The sequence below is a fragment of the Biomphalaria glabrata genome, chromosome 2 (assembly GCF_947242115.1).
Source record: "Biomphalaria glabrata chromosome 2, xgBioGlab47.1, whole genome shotgun sequence".
NCBI lineage: Eukaryota > Metazoa > Mollusca > Gastropoda > Planorbidae > Biomphalaria > Biomphalaria glabrata.
In genome coordinates, this window is record NC_074712.1 from 29,445,776 (window position 1) to 29,456,911 (window position 11,136).

The following is an 11,136-nucleotide window of genomic DNA, read 5'->3' on the forward strand; positions in this document are numbered from 1 at the left end:
GGTTCTAAAATCTAACAATCTTAAGAAAACTTTTTTTTCATCCAATTATTTCTGTTAAATAAACCATTAAGTGATGGGAAAAAAATAAAAATAAAATGTTTCTTGACATGTAAATTGTTTAAGACAGAAATGCAAAAACTTACTTAGATAATCTCTTGTTGATCAAATTTTGTATCGACTGATTGCATCTAGTATCACTTGTACAGTCTCTGACACAGGCAACTGCCTCAGCAAGAGTTGGTGTGAATAATGGTAATGAAGCAAACTCCTCTGGTGACTGAGGTATTGGAATGAAATGCAGATCTCCATTGTAAACATATACCTAGAACAAAAATAATCTACTTTTTGAACAAATGAAATAATCTACTTCTATAACATAAGTTTAAAAAACAAACAAACAACATTTTAATCATTCTTGTATTCTAAATATAAAAGCAGACAGTGAATCAAATAGAAATGTACTTGGTTAGAAGTGGGAATAAGTTAGGGGACAATGAACATGTTTCAAAATCTAATATGAATCAAAGAAAGAACAATCAGGTGTAGTTGTATGGTATTCATTGTGAATGTTAAAAAGTTTGTTAGAATACTACTTTCATGTTGTAAAGATTTCAGTTATTAATGGATAAAAAGCTACAAGTACAAGTACACATTTCAGTTCTTTAATTTATATAAAATGAGGAAAATACAAATACAAAACTAAATAATAATAAGACTAGCCATTTAGAAAAGTTCTTTTTATAAATAAATACTTAATTATGTAAATAGTTTGAAAGACAATTTTAAAACATGAAATTATTGAATCATACTCTTTTTTCAGCAGTTTCAGGATCTAACCATTTTGGTAAGGCATTAGCACATTCAATCAATAGAAATTCTTCATCGTTGTCATTGACTCTGTGAAAGAACAAAATCATTCTTTGATAAAAAGTGAATTATTATAGAAAGAAATTAATTGATAAAGGTTTATAGTAAATTCCAAATATTCTCACAATTTAGATTAGTTATCATGAAAGTTAACATGTTTATGTAATGATTTTATCACATTAGTACATTTTCACTTTGAAAAGATGTTTTTCTCTGAGTTACAAATGCTTCTTAATCAGTTGGGAATGCTATTGTACAGAACTAACCTAACCACAGTCCCTGCAAACTCTCTGGTTATCTCATAGAGAAGATGCACAATGAACCACTCATCATCAATATTGTCACCAAAATTTGTGCTACCATGAAGATGTGGAGGTACAGAATCTAAAAAGATTAATGGAAGAAAAAATAGTTTAAAAAAAACCTGTAAGTATAAATAGTGCTTATTACAAATATGGCACACATAAATTCTAATCCTTGTGCTGTTTAGAAAAAGCAAACCCCTAAAGTTTATTTACATTCAACAAGACAAATCAATACTAATACAAGAACTCAAAGCTAGTTAGGTAAGTGATAAAAATACACCCTTAAAAGGTAGTCTTACTAAATCATGCCAATGGGCAATTTACAATGATAATTATTTAAAAATTCTTCAAAGTTAGGAAAATCCTCTTTCTTAAAGGCATGTACAGAAGGACAAAGCAGCATTGCTTGCACTTTGATTTGAGACTGGACAATAACATTAGTGAATTAAGAACTTCTGGCAATTACATTAAATAGTGAGCATTACGTTGCACCCTGCTGATCTTAACTAGAAAAAGTGGCTTGAGTACAGGGACAAATATCTAAAAGCCTGTAGTGTATGGGAGCAGGAAACACTATGATGGGCTCTCCAGGCCTAAATAATTATATAGCCCAGTGCAATAACTCTTCCTTGGGCTCCTATTTCACATGTATCATGCATTCCTTTGATTCACTTTGCCTCTATTGTAGGGAGGAATAGGAAACTGTGTCCACGATTTGCAGAATTCTGATCTGATGTGTTGCTTATGACATGTATTATGTGCAACAACAGGGTTCTTAAAAAGGGATGATTTGAGTCACTCAAGCTCCACCAACTCAAACTTAGTTTGATGAAAAATGTATAGAAACATTTCAACAACCTCACCAAATTTCCTATGTATATATTTGCACATTATATTTTATCTATCTTGACTGATCCCATTGGCTCTGCGCATAGAAAATAATGTTTTATTCACCCCAAACAAATCTTTTCCTTTTCCATTTTACTTAACTTTTTAATTCATGGCTCATGGCAAAGAGCTATGTGCAGACCTGCCTACCAAAAAAAGTCCAAATGCGTAACGCTGATGGTCAAAATGCGTATTTTGGCACCACAATGCGTAACACTTACGCGAACCACTATTTTGTCATATATATATATATATATATATATATATTATATATATATATATATATATATTATATATTATATATAATATTAGATCTAGATGTCATGATTAGATCTACAATCTAAATCATTACGACAATAGAGATGATATCTAGACTAGATTTGGATCTATGTCTATATAATGAATATAATCTACTCTAGATCTGGGCTCAAGAGTGTTACCGATGCCGTGAATCCGCTACAAACGTAGGTCTACTCCAAACTTTCGTAAGCCTACCTTCATCCTTGATCTATTCTATACTATGACTAAGAGTTTAATCTAGACTAGATCTAGACTAGATGGTAGTAGATGTTATCGATCTAGATCTAGTCAATCTAAATCATACTGCAACTAAATTGGATCTAGATTGTAGAGTAATGTAGAGACTCATGACATAACGTAATCATCAATCGTAATGTCGTAATGTCTAGCTAGATCTATTCCTGTATAACAAGTTATCTAGATTCTAGATCTAGAATCCAGATCTAGATCTAGACTAGATATCTACAATGTCACCCAATGTGTTTTGAATCGATAGCACTTCGATATTTTTTTTCTATACAAATGAATACGGGAATCAGGGATTCTACTAATGAACTTACAAAAAAAAAAAAAGTCACGTTGGTGTATCAGCTAACTGACAGTACCAACCCGCCACTCCCTCACTCTCGCGTTCTTCATTTCTAGACTAAATCTAATTGCTTTTAAGAACCAATTAACGTATAGATCTGGACACAATGTGTTCCCCCACCTTTTCTCCCCCCCCCCCCCGGCCAACAAAACAAAACGGCTTAGCGTGACCTCCGTGACCGCTCGTAAGCTAGTCAAGAGAGGGGGGAAAAAAGGATACGAAAAGCGTAACGCGACGGGTTCAATGCGTATTTGCGTACTGACGGTCATTTTTGGGAGATTTTGCGTAACGAATACGCATTTTGCGTAACGGTAGGCAGGTCTGTATGTGTAAGCAAGGACATCATGGTAGCTGAGCATTGTTCATGTTTTTTATTATATCTCACCTGCTGTACTATTGTCATTCCCTTTGAACATGCACTGATCTAATGTCATTGACCTGCATTATTTGTAATTGAATATTATGGGATTCTCTCATTGACGGCTATGCCCGAAGAGAACACAATACCCCTTTTGTTTAATTAGAATATTAAGCCCAGTGTTTTTATTTCAGCCTGATTGTGGCTAGAGACACTGTCTGATTCTTGCACCCAAATTCCTATCTCTGTCTCTTTTTCAGTTCCTGTAATTACTACGACTTCCAGAACTCCTATTCTAGATTCTCACATTCCTATTAGTCTGATTATCACTATGCTACTAGATTGCAGAAGAACCCATCCTTAACTTCATGGCTGGAGTAAGGAACCATCTACATCAAACAATACTAGCGAACGATAAGTAACCAGTTCTAAACCTGGAGTTGATTCTCAGCAACTGCAGCCTGTCTCTTCATCGTTGATTTTACATCTTTATTGCTGCATCCCTCACACCTTGAGGATGTACAACAGCGACAAGTCATCTTAATCTCAACTGGAGTTACCAGCTAGAGCTGACAACTCCCAACACTGATACACATGCTAACAGGCTTGAATAGCCTACAGCAACAATGCAAAGGGCTAAACATCTGAGAGACTATCAGAACTAAGTCTAATGAACAGTATCAAATGGTTTTATGATGATATAATGCTTTCACAAGTCTTTATATATATCATCTGTGTCCTGTTTCCCAACCTGTAATGTACACTGGTCTAAGGTGTTGTTACAAACTCGTAGATCTAACAATATCAAAACTGATTTTTTTTTAAAATTTAATTGCCCCAGTGGTGCATAACAAGTCTTTAAATAAATTAATTGAATGACAATTTACTAAACAGTATTTTTGTTGTACTCCTTCAGTTCATCTAATAGAAAATGCAATGAAATCCAGGGCCTTAGGTATAGTGGGAAAAAGATGCCCACACAGCAGTTCCCTCCTCTCCATGTAACTGATGTGTCCATAGGAACTGCAAATACAGAGACACACTTTGGGATCTAACTGTGTGATTCAAAATACTTTGAGGTTACTGGCTCCTGATTCTCAGTTTTTTTCTCACACTTCTAGGGCCTATCCTATGTTGGATATATGCAAGTTAGCAAGGTTTGGATTCAGAGTTTTCCTTTCTCTTAAATGGGTAGCCAAACAAGACTGACATTTCCCTCATTCCAAAGCTTACTGGTTTAGGTGCCAGTTTTTCAAGTTTTTGGTGGACAGAGGAGAGGATATATATTTCAAACACAACCCATTGGAAGTATTTTATAACATCATAATTATAGACAATGGAAGTGACAAAGAATGTAGGTCGCGGGAAATACTGCATTCCTCACTAATCTTAAGACTCGAATATACAAGGCTTATCATTATCACATTATAATAAATTGTGTTAGTTAGTTTTTTTTTAGACCATTCTAGAAAATCGAAACTTAGATTTTCTTATCTAATAATCTATGACAGTATTTGAAAAATATAATATAAATATAGATCTAGTCATAAAGATCAGAAGAAAAGCTCCTGTCGCCTCAGCGGGTGCCTCTGTGGAAACATCTACGCAGGGAACCGGAAAGGCTAAGAACAAGAGCAAACAGGGCCTCCAGTGGACTATAAGTTATTTTCTAGCGAGTCTACTTGCACGTGGTGCCGATGTGAGAAAGGCTTGCTAACCCATGCGAATCCATTGCACCGTTTCCCAGCAGAGCCATAGGGGTGGTGATGGCTCTCCCATACAACGCAATGGTAAATTATAGGGATATGAAGTGTCCCCTAATGTGTTTGGCCTCTGGCCTCACATGGGTTTGGAAAACCCATTGCGTTGGCTTAGTTAAGGTACTCATGAACAAACAGATGTGATTGAATGATAATCTAGTTGATGAAGGCCTTCAATCAGAAGGGTCGGTGAAGAACCATCTTCATCCTGGCCATGGGATAAAATCCTTTTTTTGTTTGTAAAAATGTGTACATGTTTTGGATGGTCCTTCAGAGTTAAAGATAATTTACTTCCTAGTCCAAACCTCCCGCAGGATGATGGGGGATGGGAGTGGACAGGCTTTGAACCCAAGACCATCAATAAAACTGAACAACAGTCCAGCGCACAAACTGTATGACCAGGCAGCCATCCTGATTTCCCAGTCAAAGATTCATAAAAGGGATTTAATAAATGATTTATTGAACAAGTCAATGAGTCATAGATTTACTTAAATTTAAAAATTGAAATCTACTGGTCAGAATCTTGACTTTCATCTACTTACTAGGCTAGTAGAGTTAGTAAACACATAAAGACATTAAATTTAAAATAACTGTCATTAATTTAAGATTAAAGATAGATAATACAGATTCTAGATCTAGACTCTATAAAATAGTTTAAACTAAAATTCTAAGTCAGTGATAAAGCCACTTCAAAAAGTGAAACTGTGACTGTGCAAACCTTGTGAACTGATATTGATAACGGGCTTCAAGTTAAAAGATTCGTGTTGCCAAATATAATTAACAATTCGATCACTAAGATGAGCTAATATGTCATCGATTTGTTTGTCAAGAAACCTCTTTATTGCATCAGCGTGTAAATCATTTGGAATTTGGGGAAATATACTGTATTCTACAACATCTTCTGGTAACCGTTTGAATACCCTGTCTAAGTTAGCCATCGTTTCCTTGTTTCCAATAAAGACAAATTTCGTACAAGTTGATCTGTTAAGTCTATTATCACAATTTTGTTTTGCTGGTGAACTTTGACCGTAAGTAGCTCCGCCTATGGGCTATCACAGACCTATATACTAAATATATAATAACTACAATAATAATAAACCTCTACTGCCTTGCAGCTCAGCTATACTAAACCGATACTCAATCATGGAAAAGCCTCCGGGAGTCAACCCTGAGGAAAAATCAGGAGCTGGCGACCCTAAGGCAGTTTGCAGCACCCAGTGCTACACCCTGGCAGAACCTGCGAAGCCGCTGACCCCAAACTGTATCGGCACTTGCCGTTCCATTGGGTACATCGGCTGCGTGGAGGAAAAGGGGGGGGGGGCGGACTGATGTGTGGGCGACATCGTTCCGACCACAGCTAAAGCTCAGACATGATCCATAGTCGCTTCAAACCGGTAATACGTTACCACTCTCCAGAGACATTACTGACACAGATGGGGTGACCTCTCCAATACTGGGGGGAAATCTGTTCGGTATGCCTACATTTGGGCCGCTCACAAGTCAACACTGGCCTCACTTCCATACTGACTGGATTCAACCCCAAAACCCTATTCCTCATTTCTTGTTGATTTTTTTTTTTTTACAACAGCGTAAGTTCTTTCTGCCTCAACAATCTCAGTTGAAAATGTATATATTATCCTTTTTTTTTTTTTTTGGTGTTAGTTTGTAGCTGAAGACCTCGTGACCCAGATGTCTTTGTTTTTTACCCTGGCCCAGCAGGGTTTCCTCTATTTATGCCTATTGCAATTTTTGAAATAGTTGTTAACCCCTACATCAGTAAACCTATATAGGCCAATAATAATATATTTTAATCTTTATAATCGCAGTGGAATACGGTCAACAGATACGGCCATATAAACTATTATACATTTTTCTCAACTTCCTGATTGCATAATACTTTTTGTGGCACTAATTTAAGTCTTTAAGATTACCCGGTACTCTCAACGACCGATACATGAAAGACTCTCATGTCGTACTTCAATTTCAGTCAATGTTGTATTTAATCATGAAAATTCCAGGAACGTCAGCAGTTCTTTACTCACTTCCGTGTTCTGTTCAATACTGAACACAATTTTTTTCACTCTTTTATCATTTCATAGAAAAACTGAGCGGATTCATTTGTTTGTATGAATTAATTTAGCTGTACTCATGAGCGTCGGCGGGATTTTTTGCGGGATGGGTGGTGTGCAAGTTACGACCTATGGCTCATAGTCGTGGCCTTAATTTTCTTATTACTTTCTCAGATTATAAAAGAAAGAACTAGTGCCTCCATCCCTATGCGATATGAAGTGCACTGTAAATATTTGATTTATGAAATAATAATAATAACTAAACATTTGAACTGTACTGTACACGTTGTTAAGTTTATCCGTGCGGCTCGTGCCTCCATACGGTCGATCGAACAAAAGCTGCAAGCTTGGACTGTGGCTGCCTAAACTGTCTATAACTTAACTGGTGGATTGCTTCTTGTCGCGACAGACAAGCTGGGGAATGTGCACAGTTCGAGCTCTTGCATCGTTTCAGGATGAAGACCAAAAAAAAAAAAAAACAGATTTAGATTATTCTACTTTATTTTATTATCGATCTTTCCGTTTCCGGAGAGTGTGCTTCCAAAATGGATGAATCTGTCCACTGCATTTATATCATGTCCATTTATTTTGATGCCTGGATCCAAGTAGGCCTTACTTGGAGCAGGTATATATAAGACTTCATTCTTTTTTGAGTTAATGGTAAGGCCAAAGTCTGACGATCATTTTTAGAGCAGGCATTTAGGGCACAGTCGTCAGCAAATAGCAGGTCCCTGACTGCCTTGTTTTCCCCGTTTGATACTTCGAAGGGCTCTGATGGTTCTTCAAGAAAAAAATGCTGACCTCTTCTCAATATATGTCGAGCTAACAAAAGCATTCAACACTGTTAGCAGAGAAGGACTCTGGAAGATTATGTCAAAGTATGGTTGTTCACAAAAATTCATAACCATGGTGAGAATATTTTATGATGGCATGAAGGCTCGTGTCCAGGAAAGTGGAGAACCATGCAGAACCCTACAAACAGGGTAAAACAAGGCTGTGTCCTAGCACCGACACTGTTCAGTATGATGTTCTCTGCTATGCTGACAGATGCATTCACAAATAGAGAAAACAACGGGATAAATATAACATACAGATTTGATGATGGTCTATTCAACCCGAGACGGCGCAACGCAAAATAAAAAATAAAATCAACAGTAATCAGGGACTTGCTATTTGCTGACGATTGTGCCCTAAATGCCTGCTCTGAAAATGATCTGCAGAGCATCGTCAGTGACTTCTCAAGAGCATGCTCAGACTTTGGCCTTACCATTAACACAAAATGACTGAAGTCTTTTATTTGCCCGCTCCAGGGAAAGCCTACTCGGATCAAGCATAAAGATAAATGGACATGATATAAACGCAGTGGACAGATTCACGTATCTTGGCAGCACTCTCCAGAAACGGAAAGATCGATAATGAAATCGACCTGCGTTTCGCCAAGGTCAGTGCATCCTATAGCAGACTGTCTAAAAACGTCTGGAACATTTATCACCACAAATACAAAGCTAGGGATCTATCAAGCTGTCATCCTCCCTACATTGCTCTATGCCTCAGAAACGTGGACAGTGTACAGAAAACATGCAAAGAAACTGAACCACTTCCACATGACATGTCCAAGAAAAATACTGAATGTCAAATGGCAAGACAAAACACCAGATACTGAAGTCCTTCGAAAGCAAAGCATCCACACAATCCTGATGCAGTCCCAGCTGCGATGGGCAGGACACGTCTGCAGAATGGAAGACCGCCGCATCAATAAACGACTCTTGTAGGGCCAACTAAGCGAAGGCAAGCGCTCGCAAGGCGGTTAAAGAAATCGCTTCAGGGACACCCTCAAAGCCTCTCTGGAGGCGTTCAGCATAGATCCAGCCACCTGGGAGACAGAGGCACATGACAGAGCATTATGGCGTCGCGCTGTGAAAACTGGCGCATAGGTTGCTGAGGTAAAGAGAACAATGCTGGCAGAAGAAAAACGCCAGAGAAGAAAAGCAAGGCCAATGACACTAGCTCCAGCTGGAATAACCTGGCTAGTGGGCAGCTGAACATTCCGGGCTCACATAGGTCTCACCAGCCACATGAGGAGGCACAAAACCCCAGTGCGAATTTAAGCCCTCAGCCCCCTGGTTGACAAAGTGGTCATAATCGAACCACGATGGACGAACTATATTTTGAGATTGAATATATACAGCGCAAGGTCGTAGTTGTACGTCGTTGACAAGAAACAATGACGGCTTTTCCGTAAGCTTTAAAGGGGTACAAGAGGTAGTATTTAGACTTGCACATTCAGTTACGAGAGAGATCTAATAATAGAGTAAATGAATTTAAATAAAAGTGTATTGTATTGTTATGACCCTATTGGCGGCGCAAAAGTGTTAACTATAGGCTCAGCTGACACACACGTGAATCACTCAGGTCAGCGGGGCCAAGGACAAGGGACAGTACTACGATTACACGAAAATATGACCAATGTTATGGTCATGTGATAGAAAGCCTGCGTGTACGAGTGACACTGTGTAGGAAAGCGGCAGTTCAAGACCGGAGAGCGTCGAGACCGGACTGTTAGTTGGCCATGAAGTCGGTCCTGGTTGAGTCCTCGTGTGTTGATGTACAAGTCCAGAAAGAGAGACAGTAGAGTTTTGTACGGTGATATACAGAGTGACATTTTAGTTATTGATGTGTTTGATGCCAATTGTCTAGTATTGGCTGTTATCTACTTATTCACTCATTATTAAAGTACCATATTATTTGGAGCCAAGTTCTTGATGTGTTGATGTGCTGTGTTTAGCAGTGTTTACAAAAGGCCTGATTAGGAGGAGAGATCGTAACAGTATATTCATGTAGTGTGTATATCATTAAATTGATTCTAAGTTCCAGAATAAAAGATTTGTATTTATTTAAAAGAGAGTTTAGTTTTGAATTTATACTTTGAAGTAGTATCTCTGGCATCACAATTAATATTGTTTGAGACTTCTGAAATTGAATCTCAAAGAAATTTGTACAGAATTTGAATATCAGAAACTCATTGTTTGATCAACACAATCTCATGGGAACATCAACCAAGACATCGTGACAATCAGCCTCCACTTGAAAACATTCATGCTATTGCTCTTAGATCTTTTAGTTTGCTCTCTCTAGATCTAGCACTCCTGGAGCAACCTTAGCTTATAAGGAGCAGATCATCATCTAGATATAGGAGCCAACGAATAGTAAGAGATGGTCTAGAGACCTTTTTTGCACCATTATTAGCTACTTTAAACATAGAAGACATAACTCAGCCCACTTTAAGTGCTTGGCTTCTGAACAGAGGGGCCTCGGGTTTGAATCTTGGTGAAGACTGATTGTATATTTCAGGATTTTTTAGGACGCCCATGAGTGCACCCAACTTTAATGGGTACCAGATTTTAGTTGGGTGAAATAAAGGCAGTTTGTCAATGTGCTGGCCACAGGACACCTTTGTTAACTGTTGGCCATAGAAACAAAAGACCTTCACATCATCTGCTATATAAACACAAGGTCTGAAAGGGTAACTTTATATATCTAAATAAATGATTAAAAACGGATCATTTTTTGTAATGAGGGAAATCCATTTTTAAATACTAGTAAACCCAAACAAGATGTGAGGAAAGAGAGCAGACACTGTGATTGTTAGATCCAGTAATCATTAAGTCTAGAAGTTGAGTTTGTAAAGGATAGAGCTATATTACGGTGATCCCTCGTTTTTCATGGGGGAATACGGTACCATTCAAGACCAGTAATGAAAAATGAAATTTTGCTAAGTAGAGGAAAGACATTTTTCACATTATGTAATTAAATTGTATTTGTACTGTTCTATCCCTTTGCATTCATTCTAGAATGTTTTTCAGCTGGAACTTATCATCATCATCATCTGTCCCTGGACTTTCTCCGTAGGGGGGGGGTGCTATGACAGTTTGTGAAACCAAATCCCTCCATTTTTCCTTAGCAGCTGTTTTCTTTTGTTGGATATCAAGAGAGAGGCTGG

General features: G+C 37.7%; 1 protein-coding gene across 1 annotated transcript in view; it reads right to left on the bottom strand.

Annotated features, from left to right (window-relative positions):
• Positions 1–6,045, bottom strand: part of LOC106079303 (protein ecdysoneless homolog) — a 25,165-nt gene extending 19,120 nt beyond the window's left edge. The window contains exons 1-4 of the mRNA XM_013240455.2: positions 5,786–6,045; positions 1,134–1,251; positions 810–897; positions 144–322 (exon numbers count right to left, since the gene is read on the bottom strand). Of these exons, the coding sequence (XP_013095909.2) occupies positions 144–322; positions 810–897; positions 1,134–1,251; positions 5,786–6,005 (605 nt within the window). The 5' untranslated portion in view covers positions 6,006–6,045. The remainder of the gene's footprint in view (positions 1–143; positions 323–809; positions 898–1,133; positions 1,252–5,785) is intronic.
• Positions 6,046–11,136: the final 5,091 nt, after the last annotated feature.